At 37.2% G+C, this 19135-nt stretch overlaps 1 protein-coding gene across 3 annotated transcripts in view; it reads left to right on the plus strand.

The window, feature by feature from the left end:
* The first annotated feature begins 3104 nt into the window (after positions 1-3104).
* spg7 (SPG7 matrix AAA peptidase subunit, paraplegin) overlaps positions 3105-19135 on the plus strand; it is a 34591-nt gene continuing 18560 nt past the window's right edge. The window contains exons 1-11 of one of the 3 annotated variants that reach the window (XM_052028548.1): positions 3354-3401; positions 5063-5124; positions 5622-5724; positions 5809-5898; positions 6841-7082; positions 8734-8873; positions 9983-10085; positions 11035-11160; positions 13336-13498; positions 15747-15920; positions 16576-16700. In XM_052028548.1, coding sequence (XP_051884508.1) covers positions 5814-5898; positions 6841-7082; positions 8734-8873; positions 9983-10085; positions 11035-11160; positions 13336-13498; positions 15747-15920; positions 16576-16700 — 1158 coding nt within the window. In that variant the 5' untranslated portion in view covers positions 3354-3401; positions 5063-5124; positions 5622-5724; positions 5809-5813. Of the gene's footprint in view, positions 3402-5062; positions 5125-5621; positions 5725-5808; positions 5899-6840; positions 7083-8733; positions 8874-9982; positions 10086-11034; positions 11161-13335; positions 13499-15746; positions 15921-16575; positions 16701-19135 lie in introns of all 3 variants that reach the window. The other 2 variants (XM_052028546.1, XM_052028547.1) reach the window with 2 other exon arrangements.

Genomic DNA, 19135 nt, shown 5'->3' on the forward strand with positions numbered 1-19135 from the left:
TGTGCAACTGTGAAAAACAAACTGGGAGGGAGTATTGTTTGAATGTTCAGGACTCATCTGATAGTCTTTAAGCAAAGAAAAATCAGTGAAGTTTTATTAATAGTGTACATGCCTTTCTATCCAGACAATGCTGATATATAATTAGATTCCATTTGATATACATTTAGTTTTACTAATTTCTGCAGTATTCTGATCATTTGTTAAATAATTTCACCTTTACTTCCATTTGTAATAAAGGAAAACATATTTCCAAACAACTTCTTTCAGATCAATAATATAGTTCCTGAAATGTGGTAATCGTAGAGTCATATAGCACAGAAACGGTGCCTTGGCTCATCTTGTTCATGCCAACCATCAAAAGTACCCATCTATACTAATCCCATTTACTTGGTCCATAGCCTTCTAGGTCTTGGTGATTCAAGTGCTCATCCAGATACTTTTTAATTTTGACAGTATCTGCCTCCACTGCCATCATTTTGCAAAAATTACAAAATTTGTCTTCATTTAACTAATTATTTATTTTACTGCTGAATGAAATGGAAATAATTTAAGGATTTAATCTTACTTAAATTGTTGCAACAGGGCTAAAGAAAGTCCCAGAAAAATCCAGTTATTCTCAGCTCAGTTAAATTTAAAAATAATTCCACCATGAATTTGGTGATTAAAATGAAATAATAATGTCAAAAATAATACAGAAACACAATAGTACTAACTTTAGACCCACAAAACAACCTCAAACTTTCTAGCAATATTTCTCAGCATAGGAGTGAGGCAATGGTTGCTGATTCCTTGAAGCACAGGGATGAACTGCCACTCACAGAAGCAACCTGCCACTTTCATTCTCAACAAAGTCGTACATCTTGGTCGTTAATTTCATGGTTTTTTTGGCTTTTATAAATTACAGTCCAAGTTACTTATTCTACCTTTTTTTTCACTTTTTTATTGTTTTAATTTGATCACTGGCATGTTAACGACCACCTCTTCTGTTCATTTCACTATGACACCCTGTACTACTGTGTTCTGTTCTTGAACCTACAGTACTGTACTGTACTGGGTGATAACAGAAGTCTGGGGCAAAGTAGCACTATTTGGTTGCACTGTTGATAGCATGAGCATCTTGGGCCTGAGCTGGCCCTCATTTCAGGATTTTCTGACACTTGCTACCATTTAAACAGTGTCAGCAGACCAATATTCAGCTTGGACCTGCACTTTCATACACGTCGCTGAGGCAGGATTGCCATTTGTCAGTTGTTGTACAGGGTTTCCTCTGTCTAAACAGAAACATGGCAATTTCATATGACTGATACAGGATGGCAATTTTTCCTTTGAGGCAACAACAAGGTTGGAGGGTTGGGGACAGGGACAGGGACAGGAATCTCCAGGCCAGTTCCAACACCAAATAAGCAATGTCTTGTGATTTAAAACCAGAATCTATAGTGAACTTGGAAGACTTACACCAGTTGATGACCAGGATCATTTGTGTGGAGCAAAGCTGTGGCTGCATTCCAGAGATTGGAGAACATAGGATTCTTTATTACTATTGTTGTTGTATTTTCTCATACCTTTAATACTCCCTGCTCATCCTCATATTGCTGACTTGGCTTGCTTTACTCCCAGTCTACATAAATGTCATTCCTGCCCCACCTAGCAGTCGGTCACCAGGGCCTTTCCCAATGTTCAGCCTGGAGAAGAAAGCCAGGAGGAGACTTGAGAGTAGGAGGTTTTGGGAAAGCTGTGGAGGCTGACTGGATAGATTGACAATCAGGAGGGTTGGGGGGAGGCTGGAGATCAGACAGGCAGTGGAGACAATTGAGACTGTTGGGGAGAAACGTCACTTTGGCTGTTTTGATAAGGAAATTAAACTTCCACCTGTGTTGCAAACATATCAGGGTTTAATGAGTGGCTGTCACTGCTTCAACTATCTTCCTCCACAAGGCATGCAGACATGTTTGGTGGGTTCAGCCTCCTTACCACAAAAAGCATATTTAACCAACACCTTGACTGCATTCAGAGGATAAATAGAGGAAGTTCCCTTAAATTTGCCACATATTTTATTGAACCAGCTTCCTGGGAAGACCTAATGTTGCCCCCTTAATTCAATAATGCTATTGCTCCTTTTCATAAAGTAAGATTTATATCTTGCTGCTGTCCCAGGCTTCTGGTTCTTTCACAAATATTTTTGGACACACTGATATTTTCTCTCCTGAAGACATTTATTGCCAATTTATAAAGTAATTTCCATCTCTGCAGGATTTTGCAGTGCCAACCATGGAGATTAGAACCATGCACAAAATGCATTTTTGTTGCTGTTTTATTCTCACAGATGACAATTGACATGGACTTCTAATGACTGCAGCTGATAAATTGTCATATTGCAGCTTGTTTATAAACATTGCTGAATGATTTGTGGTTTGAAGGAATACCACTTTCCTTGATGGCATAAAGGGGAGCCCAAAAATTATGTTAAAGAAAGAATATTACCTAGAAGACATGGTTTCACCAGTGAGCTGACTTATTTTTTGCACCTTGCAGGAGTCTCTCAGTGTCATCTAAGTTTGTGGTGATAGTTTTTCCCACATAAAGATGATGTTAAAAACACAAATACTATATCTTGCAGAAAAATTTCTTCAAATTTCTTAAAATTTATTCATCACACCTACACATGGTATTATATAATCACTTTTACTTTAGTTACTTAAGTTCCTACTCCTACTCTTTTTAACTTTGGTGGTGACATGTATTCTGTTCTCCAGTGCTTCAAGAGGCTTCTTAATAATAAAACAACTTGTGCACCAAAGCTTGCCATACTTTTGGAATTATTTTTGGTAATAAACATAATTATACTGAGTGTTAGCGTAAATTAAGAACCAATGTAAAGTTTCAGTTGAAAAGCAAATCTTAAAAAATTGCAAACTAACATTTTTAAGGGGCTACGGAGAAGCTTGTAGAGCAGACATTCCTTTAATGGGGACACATAACCCAAAACGTCGACTGTTCATTTCCCTCCATAAATGCAGCCTGACCTGCCGAATTCCCCCAGCATTTTGTGTGTGTTGCTCCTTTAATGGGACTTGAACTTAGTGATCCCTTGCTAGTGGGTTGGTGCGCTTGCGCAGTGTTTGTTACGTAAGCGTAAGGGAGTCGTGGGTGGAAGGTGAAGTTGGTCGAAGATGGCGGCGTGGCTGATGCTGCAACAGCAGTTGGGCTCTGTCAGGAATCTTCCCTCAGTGTTGTGGTCCTGTAGTAATCAGTTTTTACAGTGTCGGTCTTTCTGTTTGAAAGCTTTTTCTCAAGGAGAGTCCTTGGGACAGAATTTTGTCTGTCGTGGTTGTGAATTTAAAAGGCTACGTTATGTTCCCTGCAGATCCGGCTGTCACCAAAGCAGAGATCCCATTTTCAAGGTGAGCGATCATTATTTATCTTTGTTCTTGGAGAACATGGTAAGTTGATGTGTTTTTAAAACGCCATTTTATTGATGAAAATCTGAAATAGCGACTCTTTTTAATATTTCTTTTTGTTGTGTTCTGCTTAGTACTTCAAAATCAATATTGATGACCAGTTTTGTACGAGTTAAATAATAAGGCTGAATTTACGGTCGGTTTAAGCCCAACATAAATTTAAATTATGTAAATATTAAAATTAGAATTGGATAATTCAGGAATTGCAATTTGGCCCAACCAGTATCGATTTTCTTTACCCGAACCAGAAACTTAAAGCAAAGTAATTTGTTTGAAGGGTCTCGACCCGAAACGTCGACCATCCTTTTGCTGCTCGACCCGCTGAATTCTTCCAGCAGTTTGTTTTTTTTAACTTTCTTCGCTCCTTGTGCATGATAGTATCATTGTTCTTAACTGCCAGTCTGATTTTATTTAATTCCACAATATGTTTATACAATCAGTTCTGGTTCTGTGTTTAATTTTTTAAAGGCCTTTTAGACGCACAGTTAAACGGACATCCAATACTTTATTTAGTGAGTGTCAAAGCACACGCACACAGTGAAAATCAACAAAAAACTGTAAAAGCTGGATATCTAAAGAAAAACAGAAAATGCTGGAAATATTCAGCAGTTCAGAATCAGATTTATTATCACTGACGTATGATGTGAAATTTGTTGTTTTGCGGTAGCAATACAGTGCAAAGACATCTATAAATTACAAGAATAGTTTTTAAAAAAAGGAATAATGAGATTGTGTTCATTGATCATTCAGAAATCTGATGGCGGAGGGGAAGAAGCTGTTCCTGAATGATTGAGGTTGGGTCTTCGGGCTCCTGTACCACTTCCCCGATGGTAGTAAAGAAGGCATGTGCTGGATGGTGAGGGTCCTTAATGATGGATGCTGCCTTCTTGAGGCACCGCCTCTTGAAGACGTCCTCTGGTGGGTAGAGTTGTGCCCGTGATGAAGCTGGCTGAGTCTACAACCTCTGCAGCCTCCTTCAATCCTGCGCATTGGCGCCTTCAAACCAGGCTGTCATGCAATCAGTCAGAGTGCTTTCCACCGTACACATGTAGAAATTTGTAAGAGTCTTTGGTGACTTCTTCATGATTGCATCAATGTGTTGGGCCCAGGATAGATCCCTGGATGTTGACACCCAGGAACTTGAAGCTGCTCATCCTTTCCACTGCTGACCCCTCAATGAGGACTGGTGTGTGTTTTCCCAACTTCTCCTTCCTGAAGTACACAATCAGTTCCTTGGTGTTGCTGATGTTGAGTGTGAGGTTGTTGTTGCGACACCACTCAATCAGCTGATCTTTCTCACTCCTGTACGCCTCCTCACCGCCATCAGAAATTCTACCAACAACAGTGGTGTTATTGGCAAATTTCCAGATCATGTTTGAGCAGTGCTTAGCCACACAGGCATGAGTGTAGAGAGTAGAGCAGTGGGCTAAGCACTCACCCTTGAGGTGCGAAATGAAAAGAAAACTGTGAATGCTGAATATCTAAAACAGAAGCAGAAAATGCTGGAAATACTCAGCGGGTCAGGCCACATCCATGGGAAGAGAAACAGAGTTAACATTTCAGATCGGAGACCTGAAACATTGAATCTTTTTCTCTTCCTGCAGATGCTGTCTGATCTTCTGAGTATTTCCAGCATTTTCTGGTTTTGTTGTAACACATGGTATAGGTAAGGGTTGTGGTTGATGCTTATCTTCTAACTATGTGCACTGGTCATTGCCACGTTAATGTGGGACTTTGATATGTCCAAATTTATTGCTTTGATCATACATTGATGAAAAGAATCGGATGCTCACAGCACAGTTAGCCTATGATTTGCCTACTTCTCCTGAAGATGTTAAATGTAAGGCCGGTACTTCAGGTAGCAGTGATGTTTCCCTTCAGCTGTGATCTCTCAGACCAATTGTAATCCAGTTTTTCAAATGTGCTGGATTTTATTATTACAAATTCATGTTATTTTGGTCTACTCTAATACGTCATAAAGGTATGTTTTTAAAGAGGAATTCAGCAACCTGTGCAGGTATGGCAATATAATTCTGCCATGTAGAAGTATAGATTCTGTAACTTTCCTGTTGACAAACATGTAATTTCCATCAGAAATAATATGAAAAATCTTAATGTATGTGAAAATGCATTTGTTTTGTGTTTTCTTGCTTATTTTCACAGAGCTTCTTGTCTTGCCCACTGACTCATCAATTCCAAGGATTTAATAGAATACAGATTTTAAGGCAGTTGACACAAGACCCAACAAAGATCTGCCAGTTTTTAGGTGGGTGGGAAAGATTTTCAGGTGTTAATTGTGCTTGGAGAGATGGTTCTCATCGTTATAAAATTAAAATATTCTGTTTCATAGGTGGCATGTACCACTTCAACACATCAAAATCATCTCGAGATCAAAAACAGAATGAGAAATCCAAAGGGAGAAGCTCTGAAGAGGATGAAGGTATTTGAATATTTGGCTTATTTTCACAAATGACTTTTTTTTTTGAAGATAACAAAAAGAAATATCTAACATGCTGTGTAGAAAAGTACAAGGAAAACTATTTTTGGACCAGAAATGGAGAAGTAATAGAAAGAATGGTGAGGTAATTGTATTTTGTAATTTGGAAAAATGGGTGGGTTTGGAGGGAAAAAGTCTTGAATTTATTTAGCACTTTTCATGATCTTGGGACATTCCATAGCAAGTTAGATAGCAAAATATATTTGAAGGGTAGCCACTGTTGTAATAGAGGATTTCAGAAATGTAGGGTTCCAATGAGTAGGACCTGGGTGATAAATCTTTGTAGCCATTGAGAGGAAATTGTGCAATGAATTGGTCACTGTAATGAATTGATCTGTATGAATGGGATGCAAGACAGGTTTTTCACTGTACCTCAGTACATGTGACAATAATAAACCAATTTATCAAAAGGTGAGACCTGAGTCAAATAGTGTGACTGGGAGGGATAATGAACGTGTATCTGGACAAGGTGGCAGAGGTCCAGAATGTGAGACTGGAAGTGTGAGGAAATGAAATTCTTGCCTTCACCTTTTCTAATTTAGAGCAACAGAAGGCTTTAAGCCAGAGTAGCTCAGCAAGGATAGGTGAGCTCCATGTGTAAATTTTAGTATGGTATAATGAAAATTGTTAAGGATAAAAATTATTTCAATAATATAGTTTTTACTTCAGTATGAATCAGTGTATCTTTCATGTTTTGAAATAGCACAACTTTGTTTTCATTCTATACTAGTCAAAATGTTTGTTGCAATAATACACAAATTCTGTTGTTGATATGGAACTTAATGAACTGGGAACAAGTAATCTTCTCCTTCCTTCCCTCCTCCCTCCCTCCTGTTTGGTTTCTAGTTCCATAGCATGATTATTTTCCTTTTTTGTTCCAAACAGAAGAGAAAAGGAGACGAGAGAGGGAGGATCAAATGTATAGAGAACGACTGAGGACATTATTTATAATAGCAGTTATTATGAGCTTGTTGAATTCCATCAACAGCAGTGGAGGAAATATCTCATGGAATGATTTTGTTCAGGAGATGTTGGCAAAGGGAGAAGTGGCCAGGGTCCAGGTTGTTCCAGAGAGTGATATTGTAGAAATCTACCTTCACCCAGGAGCTGTAGTATTTGGTAGACCGGTAAGCTGCTAAGCATTTTTTTTTTTTGGAAATGCACTGTCATGAGTTTCTGTTATGTACTATAACTCTTCAAAATGGCTTAAAAGTTGTATGTTTAAATTATTGCCTTACCACATTTACTTGAGCTGATTACATATTTGACCTGATTTCATATTCCAATGTCTCATGTAGTTGCTGGGAGGGTTGGGAATAACTTTCAAGAAATATTTAAGTTGGCAACTAGTAAGAGTAGGTTTTAAAAACTATATTTTCTTGGTAAGGGACTTTAGTGAAATCAGTGAGCAAAATGTTACTGCATTGCTGCTTATGTGAGACATGTACACAGGGAGTTTATCGTACAAGTATTACACAATATGTCATAAGTCTGCCTTTTATGTTGGATTTAGTTAGGTGCAAGAATACAAAATGATACTATGAGGCTGGCATGAGAAAGATCTTTATGAATAAATTTGAAATCCGCTTTGATGTTTCTATTATTTAAATAGTGCCTCAAAATAAGTGTCTAATCTTCAGCACTGGCATTGCATTATGTAATTTCCAGTAATTCTGCATATGAATGTTGCTTAAAAACTCAACTGAACTACCTACTTGGATTAAAACTCTAATAATCTGGCACCCTTGGGACATTGGTGGTGTTGATTGGCAGATGTGCTGGATTGCTGGATGTTATTCCTATTAATAACCCAAGATCTTCTATGTTTTTTTTTAAATGTTACACAGTAATTTTTTTTTGTGAACCAGGTGTAAAGGGTACGAACCCAGTGAGCCAGATGCCAAACTGTTGGAATTTCCGAACAATTAAATAGTAGTTTATCAGAGTTTCAGAATACTGTGGACGATATGGAATTTTGACCGAGTATCTTTTGATAAGTGACTCTGCCCCTTCCCCACCCAATGCTGTAAAGCCTTTCCATTATTTACAAAGTACAAGTCAAGAATGCGTTGAGGGGTTCCCAACTGCCTGGATGGGCACAGATGTAGTAACACTCAAAAAGCTTGATGCTACCTAGAACAAAGTACACCACTTCAGTGGAAAATTGCCTATAGTATTCACTCACTTCTTCACATGCATCACAGCAGTTGCATAAACCATTTACAAATACACTGTAGTTGTTCACCTACCCTGCCCCAACAGTTCTTTCGCAACCCATGACCATTACTATCAGGCAATTTCAAGGATAGCAGTACCTCTCAAATCTCAAACAAACCCTGACCTGATAAAAGACCATTACTCTGACTTCAAGTTTAAATCCCGGAGCTTCTCAACAACACGGTGAGGAATACTGCCATCAGAAGGACTGCAGCAGTTGAAGAAGGTGGTTCACCATCGATATTTCTTGGCAGTGAGACAAGGCGAGACCAACATTAAAATGGTTCCTTCCACTCCATTTTTGTTTTGAAGGTCATTCAAAGTATTTGGAGAAACTAAATTGCTTACTGGAATTATCTGTGTAGTACTTCAGTTTAGAATTATTCATAATAATGACCAGGAAATTAATTGTGTCCACAGGCATCTCTTATCCACTTTTTGATGCTAAATTAAGTATTAGTTGGCTACATTTCCAGATTTTCTAGTTGAGGGTTGATGTTGAGTGACTGAATAAGTGCTTTTACCCAATGTTTTATTTAACCTTTTCACTTTTATTTATAGAGGTTAGCTTTGATGTATCGCATGCAAGTAGCAAACATCGATAAGTTTGAAGAGAAGTTGCGAGCTGTTGAAAATGAGCTTGGGATTGATGGAAAGGACAGGATCCCAGTATCATATAAGCGCACGGGTTTCTTTGGAAAGTGAGTTTATCTTTTATTATTGAGGGTTATTTGGCTCTGGGGGTGGGGAGATAAAAGGTTACAATTCCCAGGGTGTAAGTAGAAATTTACAGAAACATTGGCACAATCAGTCATAAGTTCATGATGTGCCTGTGCTAGAGAAAGAATATGTGTATTTCAGAAGTAAAGAAAAATAATTTTCAAGTGATTCATGATTTTAGATTTTGCTTCTTTGAAAATAGGATTCTGAGCTTGAAGTTCTACACATTATACATTGAGCTAAATTTTACTTTGGTTTCATCAGGCTTTTCCATCAGTTTTACAAATGCAGTCTTTTGCTATGGGAATCAGATTCAGTATGGTTAAATGGGAATTTGTATGTATCTGGGTTTGACATTTGTTGGTGAAAGAGAGAAAATGGTTTTTGGGTATTTCTCACTAGACGAACTTTAACAATCATGCCCTTGAAATTGCTAGCAGTTTATGCATTGATCCCTTGTGTATTGTGCATGTCAAGTCATGGATTTTAATGAGGAAGGCAGAGAGATTTAGTGAATCAAAGTGGGGATAAAAGGATACCTGTTACTTCCGGTGGAAACATTGAGCCAGATTTTAGAATTGTAATACAGAACAGTTTGATATGTTTTAAGAGTAAACTTACTTGTTTTATTGACAGAAAGTTAAGGATACAAATGAATCCAAAAAAGTGGCATCAAATTGCCAGAAAAAGTAGCAGGCTGGAAGATTCAGCAGAAATAATCATAGCAATTGATTAAGAGAGTGTGGGAAGATATTTAGAGCATCACAGAGGATGGTGAACCTGCGAAAATCGACTACAGAAAACAGGGAAGGCCAAGTTGCTAAATATATTTAAGGAGGAGATGAGTAGATTTCTCAACACAAAGGATATCAGGGCATAAAAGGAGAGAGCACAAATATGATATGATCAGCCGTGACTAAATGACAAAGAAGGCACCAAGGATCAGTTGGCTGCCTTCTGCTACTTTTCTATATTTCTAAAGAACTTCAATAGAATTGAGATGTCATGCTTGTAATGGAAATTGCTTCAGGCCTGATTTTAGTCAAAATGTAATTAATGAACTCATAATTACACTTTTTTTTTCCCCAAGTGCACTATATGCCCTGGGGATGGCTGCAGTGGGAGTGGCGATTCTGTGGTACATATTTCGGCTTGCAGGAATGGCTGGAAGAGAAGGTGGATTTAGTGCATTTGTAAGTATGCTGAATACTATAAAGTTAACCTTGGTTTCTTTTAATCATGTGTATGTTAACTTAACATACATTACTCTAGGAAATCCATCCAAAGTTTGTGTTTTAGTTCTGTGATGCTATTTGTCTTTAATGTGGAATTTAAATGTTTTTCTTAATTAAGATGCAGTAATGATTGCAGCCATGCGTTTTTTTTAAATGTCATTTGTGTTCTGAAGTTGGTTTGGATGTTTTGGTCAATCTGCCCCAATCCTTGGAGGAAAGCATGTTGGAATTTTACTCTTGAAAATAAGGGAGGGAAATCCAGTACAGTGTTTCTTGATGCCCACTTGAGACTCATCTGGTTGCTATACAAACATAAATTCTGCAGTTTGCTTCAAGGATTTAAATCCCTTTGGTTTTGGTCTTCATCTAACTGTGAGCATTCTTTTAAATGTACTTTGAAAATTACTTTCCTTATTATTCTGTGTCTTTATCCACAGTACACATTTGCTGTTGGACAAGCCAGATACAACTTGTTCATTTCTTTTTAACTTCAAGATTTCCAGCTTCTCCCCTCCACCCCAACCCTCACCCCAGCAATTTTGATGGTAGTTTCATTTGTTGCTCCATTTTATAATTCTGGGATTTAAATTGTTGCTTATTGAAATGTTCAAGATGTAAAATTGATGTAACTCTTATTAATATTATCAAAATTCTATCTTATTTGTGGGAGCAGATGGTGCATTATTATGCTAAAATATCTCATTTTCACCATACGTATGGATATGCTCTTGTATTTCAAAAAAAAAGCTACATTTTACAATAATAGATCTGCAAAATCAGTTGTAGAGAACCAGAAGTGATAGTGAGGAAGAGAAAAGTTGTCCAGTGCTAATAAAGCTTTTACAGTGTAGAACTATACAGTTTTTTTTTACCCCGATTCATGTTATATTTTATGCCACATGCCTAGAATCAGCTGAAAATGGCTCGTTTCACTATTGTGGATGCAAAGTCTGGAAAAGGAGTTGCATTTAAGGACGTGGCAGGAATGCATGAGGCTAAACTGGAAGTTAACGAGTTTGTCGATTACCTGAAGGTAACGGGATTTTGGTTTGGAATGGAGTTTTTTTTTAAACATAAGTACTATTTTGTAAATGCAACTCTTCTTGGCTTGCATCCGAAATAACAAGCCTTTCAAGGTGTAGCTAAAGTTTTAATTGCACCCGAAATTCCCGTTGATATAATTGCCCATTGCCAGCGACATTAATAGATGAGACACTCAAGGGAGTTGGGAGTTATATTTTGAAATATCATAGAAGTATGTAACAATATTTCATGATGCTATATCTTTGGCCAAATGCATAGAATCAGTTAAAAAACAGCTTATTCTGGATGGAAAATTGAGAAAGGATAAACAATAAATGCAGAGCCTCACATGGAGGAACTTGTCATTTTGAGCTATTCCTTGAAAAGTGGAATTTGCAGATTGAGAGTAGTTTTTTGGCCTCTAACTCCAAAGTCAGCGAATTATGTCAAATTGAAGAATTAGGTGAGTGAGAAGATGATACAAACGAAAAATTTTCTATGAATAGCACAAGAGACTGGGCTGTGTTGACCTCATCATTAATCTTTGACCACTTAAGCAACCTCCAAAAGTGAAAATGAATTGCTAGGTGGGATTTCTAGAAAAAGCCATGTGTTAAGATACTACTTATTGCTGTTTTGGGGATGCATTGCCCAGTTGTGCCTTGTCTTTGACCAACTGATGGAAGATATAGAGACCTATCTCATTGTCTGTTTCATATATTGCTCTGCTGATTCTGCTCTTAAAGAATATGTGGAAGTGAAGATAAAAATTAGATTGCTTCATGGAGATCATTGCATAATGAGTCAAAGTCTTATGGAATGATGCTGTCAGTGAAAAGCACAGGTTAAACTGCTGTATTGTACCTTAAGTACAACTTTTCAAAAATGAAAGCTGGTTAAGATCAATTGGGCATGTGCTACAAGCTTTTAAATAACTGCTCTGGCTATAACTGGGTCAAAGTATATATAGTCCATTAATTTTTTTTTATTAAGTATCTTAACTAGGAAAGAAAGGTTATGTGGGACGCAAGTGAAGTGATGCTGGACTTTAAAAGCAACATCAGTATGATCAAACTATTGCCTCGAGTAAAATTCCTCATTGCAGTGGAATTTTTGGTTGTGGGCAAGTGTATCTTTTTTTCCCCAAAGATAATCTGTGGCAAAAACAATACTGAGAAGAAAATTCTTACATATATTATCAATATATGAAAAAGTTACTTTGAATATTCAAACTTATTTTTGATACCAGGTTAATTTTAAATATCTTGAACATTTTGCCTTTGCCATGTTGAGAAAAGATTTACAAATATTTCTTTATATGAAGTTCATTTTTTTTTTACTGAAGTCTCCTCATGAACAATGTTCATTCCCAAGGAAAATACGCTTGTTTGTGTGATATTAACAATAACTCTTATGGCATTTGATCTTGACAAAGATGTACTTTAACTTAATCAGTTTAATGTGAATCAACTTGTCAGTTTCTGTGGAGTTTTTTTTTAACTGAACTGTCCTTTTTAATGATTCAACTCGTGATATGAATATATCCTATTTAAAATGCAGATGGCTTCCTTCAGAATGCTTTCCAGCCTCCTCTTTTTGGAAAACAACATTCACAAGGTCCTGATGCAGGGTCTCAACCTGAAATGTCAACTATCCCTTTGCCTCCATAGATGCTGTTCCACCTACTTGGGTTTCTCCAGCAATTTCTGTCTCTGCTCTTCTTTTGGCTTAGGACAACTGTTCTTGTAGACCTGGAGACGCAAGAGACTGCAAATGCTGGAATCTGGAGCACCAAACAAGATGCTGGGGAAACTCAGTGGGTCAGGTGGTCCAGATGAAGGGTCTCAGCCCAAAACGTCGAATGTCTATTTCCGTCCATAGATGCTGCCTGACCCACTGAGTTCCTCCAGCATCTTGTTTGTAGTTCTTGTAGACATGCCTGATTACGAAGATCAAAAGAAAACCAAATATTGAACAAATGAAACGGGATTCCTTAAATATAAAGTTCCTGTAGATGTTGCTGTTGGGTCAAATGTGATTTTTTTAAAACTGTATCAACAGGTATTGCTTTCTCACCACATTTTACTAAAAGAATAGCACTTTTTTGGGGTGGAAGCAGGAGCAAATTCTGCTGTTATAACACTGGGAAAGGAAGGAAAGTAAAGCTGTATATTTGTTTTCTCAGAGTCCAGAACGTTACTTACAACTTGGTGCCAAAGTTCCAAAGGGAGCTTTATTGCTCGGACCACCAGGGTGTGGCAAAACACTTCTGGCAAAAGCTGTTGCATCTGAAGCTCAAGTTCCTTTCTTAGCTATGGCTGGATCAGAGTTTGTGGAAGTGATTGGAGGTGAGAAGAAATTAGTTGCAAAGAAGGATTTAGAGCTATATGAAACTCAAGATATTGCTGGTATTAATTTGCTAACAGCCATTTCTCAATATATTGTTCTCAATATATTGTACTCAATCCCCTGGTCTTGCTCATTTCTAGGACACAGTGGTGAGTGTTTATAGGAGATAGGAGCACACTAGTTTACAAGTTTTGACTTTTATGATTTCAAAATTAATTTTACTGCAATAGGTATATTAGATCAGAAATAAAGCAAGTTTTGGACTTATGTAATGCCTTTTGTGTCCTTTTTCAGTAGGTCCTAAATTACCTTTCAGCAAATGAACTACTTAGACCATAAGACATAGGAGCAGAATTAGGCCATTCGGATAGCTACTGCTGTGTTGAAGGAATGTGGGAGTCATATTGTGCACCGCAAGCTTTAACAATCAGTTTGTTTTAGAAATGTTGATTAAGGGGTTAATATTCCCCAGAACAGATCCACTTTCTCTTTGGAATTGTGCCAATGGATCTTTTATATCCCGTTGGGAAAGGAGTGGAGACTTGGTGTAAAGTCTAATCCATGTGAGTTCTAATTTCTACTTCTAATGTTTAACTTATTTGGTTGATTAGAAATAAAAAGCAAACAATCAACTGGAATTTTACCTTGTATTGATTTAAATTGCCCATCTCAGGTAACTCCAAGCCTTTGGCACATAACTCATTCTCCCTTTCCCTCTGTGATCCATGGGCCGTGGATGATGTAAAAAGGTCATGGGTGAACAAGAGCAAGCCTTGACCATGAAATCTTACTGAAAATCTTCAACAGACAGCAAAGCATGCACTGGCTTATGGTGCAAGTAGTTTCTCAATGACTAAATATGCTGAGCATTCAGAATCTTTTTAAAAACTATTAAAAATAAACAATTGCATTTTAAAATAAATGAGTACCTAACAATACTTAACTTTTAAATTATCTTCCTCAGAGCCATACAATTGCCATTCAAGTGAATGGACCTGCAGCCCTATTATGGGTTCAACTTAGTGAAGGATTCAAGAGCACATTCCCTACTGTAAATCCTGGGAAATCTCACCATCCCTTGATTTATTGTCATATTCCATACAGAGTCCAGTACTAGAGTACAGCTGGGAAATTACCAGTGGAGTTTGGCCAGCAAGATTAGGATTTTTGGATTTGCCTGTAAATTTGCGTGAGTAAGTGCTGGACAATGGATAACTGCTCTCGGAATTTGTGCCAGTAATGTAGTTGGCTAACATTCAACCTAAAGAGCCTTCACTGAAAATAAATTCCAAACATAAATGGAATACTACAACAATCTCCAAATAGGCTTTAAGCATTGTAATCAGATTAAAAAAATATTGGGGATAATAGTGGCTTTAGGAAGGTTCCATTGGAATATTTTAATGCAAGAGTAGTTGCTGTACAGATTTAAAAAAGAAAGTCAGACTTTAACAATGTACAATTGCAAAGTTGAGACATTAATGTTCCGGTACCTTTTTCTTTACAAAAGTACTACCAGATGTTAGAAGGAAATAATTTGCATACAAATAGGACATTTTATTTGTTTTGTAAGTTTAAAAGTGTTTTAGCACCTGTGGAGTTTTGAGGCCACATTTTTGCAAATGCACTAAGATCCTACAAATGGCAATGAGAAGGTGATGTCCATTTAATCTGTTTTGTTAAGGGAATGAATCTGTAGGAATGTTCTGTGCCAATCTACAGACAGTTGGTGGCCTTTGTTTAATGCTGCATTTGAACAGTAGCTTTTGCAATAATGTAACACCCCTTCCACACTATTTTGATGTGTTTTCTGGATTATATGTTGCAGTGGGTTTATGTAGAATTGAATTCACAACCTTCTAATCAGAAGGAGGATGGTTAACATTTAAACAATTTAATTGTAATTTGAGGTTTTCTCAATTGAGATAATCCGTCATGTAATTGGAAGATCAAGTTTATCAGAATCATTTTGTGTTGGTTTCCCAGAGTCCCCTCTGTTTTCCTGTTTCTTGTGTTACTGCAGAATTAATATCATGAATGTGGTATTTGAATTTTGTGATTAGTTACCCAGATTTTATTTTGCTGATGAGTCTGTTTATTCTGAAAAATAATACTTTGGAACTTTATTTCTGACAAATGAAAGCCTTTAACATTATATTATGAAGAATTGAATCACTGTCCCTTTAAACATGGCTTTGTAACAACAGTTCTCCAGAAAATATTATTTCAAAAATATTTCATTTGTAGGTCTAGGTGCCGCAAGAGTTCGAAGTTTGTTTAAGGAAGCCCGTGCTCGTGCCCCATGCATTGTGTATATTGATGAAATTGATGCAGTGGGTAAAAGGCGATCAACCAACATGTCTGGTTTTGCTAATACTGAGGAAGAACAAACGTTGAATCAACTGTTGGTCGAAATGGATGGTTGGTATCACACATTGCTACAATTGGGCTGCAAACCTGTGTGGTAATATATCATTAATTATTTTATTTACTGCCTGAAATATAAACTGTTCTTTAGTATTGTTAGAAGCGTATTGAATGTCTACCACATGAATATTGTGTTTTAAGCTAACTTGCGTGCTTTTATAAAAAAAATGGTGTTGAATGCAAATTAAATCAAACAGTGATTGGTTTGATTGTTGTACTTATGTCCCTAATGATAACCCTAAGATTCTAGAATAACGATGTTTCATTTCTGAGCATGAAGTGCATGACTTAATGATCTTATATTGAAAGTACAACTGAAACCAAGGGGACCAACATATTTTCAATCAATTATTTGTGAGTGCAACAGAATTTCAAAGGGTATTTTGACAACCATGTTAGATCTAAACTCCTCCTTAAATTCTATTGTAGCCTGAGGTTGTTACTTGCTCATTTCTACATGGCAATATAAAGCACGAATTCCAATAGTTTCTTTGTCATATTTGATTCACTGCACATCACAGAAATTTAAGTGCTTGTCTTCTGTACATCTAATGTAGTATATATTTAAACATCTGAAACATTGCCAATTTTGTGTAGTAGAACCATCTGGCCTTATTGAAACATTGCATATTGTCTTTATTTTAAACAGGAATTGGCACAACAGATCATGTAATAGTTCTGGCATCAACCAACCGTGCTGACATTTTGGACAATGCTTTAATGCGACCTGGTCGTTTGGACAGACACATATTTATTGACTTTCCTACATTGCAGGTACTGATGGATATGAGCATAAAATACTTCAGTTTACAATCTGGCCAACTTAGTATTGAAAGTAAACTTTTGCTATCCCGCTGAAGCTGAAATTGCATTTTAATCATTCAACTTAATGTGTTTTGTGGATTTGTAGGTCTATGAGGCTTCTCAGTTCGTATTAAGAAAAAAAAAACACATGAGCAAAGCTACTCATCTTACCTATGTTTACTATTCTTTCTCACTTGCAATACTATTTTAGAAATATGGTTTTTAATGTTTGTTTCCAACTTAATTTACCTCTGCAACTGATTTTTGTTGAAGTGGGAACAATTTTGTAAAAAGCTATCATTTAATTGGGCTAAATTTTAAGCCAATTTAATGGAAGAGGGAAAATCTGACATGGTGCCATTGCTGTGGGCTTGTTGGTTTCTTAAAATAAAATTTTAGTGTATGTAACAAGGAGCTGTTAAACAATTTTGAAAGCTCAAAATTAAAGCTATGTTTGATGACTAATGGTTTAAAAATATTCTTTTAAAGAACTTTGACAGCAATTCTACTCAAACTATTTATTTAAATAACAAAATCTTAATCTAGGTACATTTGCATACAACTTTGTTATTCACAGGATGCTGGCAAGGTCAGCATGTATTGTTCATCTCTAATTGTGTGGGAGAATATAGTGAGCTTTCTCCTTGAGTCACTACAGTTGCTATGGTGAAGGTATTTTCACTGTGCAGTTAGGTAGCAAGATCCAGAATTTTGACCTTGCAGGAATGAAAGGAAAGCAATTTGTATTTCCAAGTTAGGATGATATGTGTGACTTGGAGATGTTGTTCCTTTGTGTCTTCTGCCATTATTTTCTTGGCATTAGAGATCACTTTGTGGAGTTGCCTTCAAAGAAGCCTTGGTGATTTATTGCAGTACAGTTTGTAGATGGTACAGCCTCTTCATGCTGTTGGTGGATGGGATGCTTTTGCCAGAATTTTGAATTTTTCAGAGCAACACTTCATACAAGTTGAAAGATTTCCATCACATTTCTAAATTTTGCCTCAAATGATTGTAAACCTTTGGGTGCTGCCGTATATCCTGCTCGTGTAACCGCAGTATGTATGAGCTGAGTTCATTTGGATTTCTGGTAAACACTAACCCTCAGAATGTTGGAGGGCAATGGATTTCAGCAATGGCAATGCCCTTGAATAACAAGGAGAAGTGGTTAGATTCTCATATTGGAGCATATTGCTGTCTTGCATTTATATCCACAAATGTTTCTTCCTTTCTAAAAGCCCAATGACATGATCTTCACCATGTGACAATCCCAGGAGAGATGCTGGGAGTAGCACCAATATGGCCTTTTTCAACCATGTTAAAGCTCTTGACTCCATCTATAGGGAGGGATGGGGGCACTCTCCTCCAATTTGGCTGCCCACAGAAATTTGTTTACATCTTGCTTTTGCTTTATGATGGCATGCAAACCATGATCTTAACTGATAGATCTACAACTTAGTCGATGATGACTATTGTCAAACAAGGCTACATAGTTGCCCCAACACTTTTCCAGTCTTTCCCACTAATGCTGCTCCTCGCCTCCAACAGAATTTCTATAGCTACTCTTCAGAACACGAGTTATTCTTCAGCCTACAGCATATACTTTTCAGAACCAAGATAACTGGAACTTTTGTAGTCAAGCTGCAGAAGATGGTGCTTGTAAATGCTCAGAGGCTGGCCCCCAAACTTTTCTAGATTCATTCACCAAAGCACTGTTGAGAATGATCCTTGTATCCAGCACCCGCATGACAAAGGTTCTCTTCCAACTTGTTCTACACTGCTCTTTGACAACAAAGGTTTGCAGTAAGATCCTGGAAATTGTGGACTACTCATTTCCTGGCAGCCACCTCTCAGCAAAAGCAACCATTGATGAAGGCAATGATAAATTTCTTCAATGTGCCTGCATAGCCTCTGCTTGATTGAAGAAAAGGGTGTTTGAAGATCAAGATCTTAAAACTGGCTCAAAACTCTGCTTACTAACGGCAACAATCTTGGCCATCCTCTATGCTTTTAACCTAGATTGCTTACAACCGGTATCGCAAAGCACTGGAAAAATACCATCTATGAATTCTCCCCAAAATTCTCTGAATTCACAGGAAGGATAAACAATTCAATGTCTGTGCCTTCTCCCAAGCCTGCGTCACCAGCATTGAGGTTCTAATTATGCACACTCAACTTTTTTTCTGCATTCTCTCAAATGCATCTATCCTTCTTATAATATAGCAGTCAGGACCATACAAGTACCATAAGTGTGTCTAACAAAAAAAGGTTCAACACTGGTTTAGTTTAATTTTCCTGCTTTTCAATTGTTCCTCTGAAAAGAGAACTTGCTTTTTTAATGGCTTGGCTAACCCTCGGAGCAACACTTCGTGATTGATGTTATTTGTCCTCTAAAGTCCCTTTTATTC

Source organism: Pristis pectinata, chromosome 13 (genome assembly GCF_009764475.1).
Source record: "Pristis pectinata isolate sPriPec2 chromosome 13, sPriPec2.1.pri, whole genome shotgun sequence".
NCBI classification, from domain to species: domain Eukaryota; kingdom Metazoa; phylum Chordata; class Chondrichthyes; order Rhinopristiformes; family Pristidae; genus Pristis; species Pristis pectinata.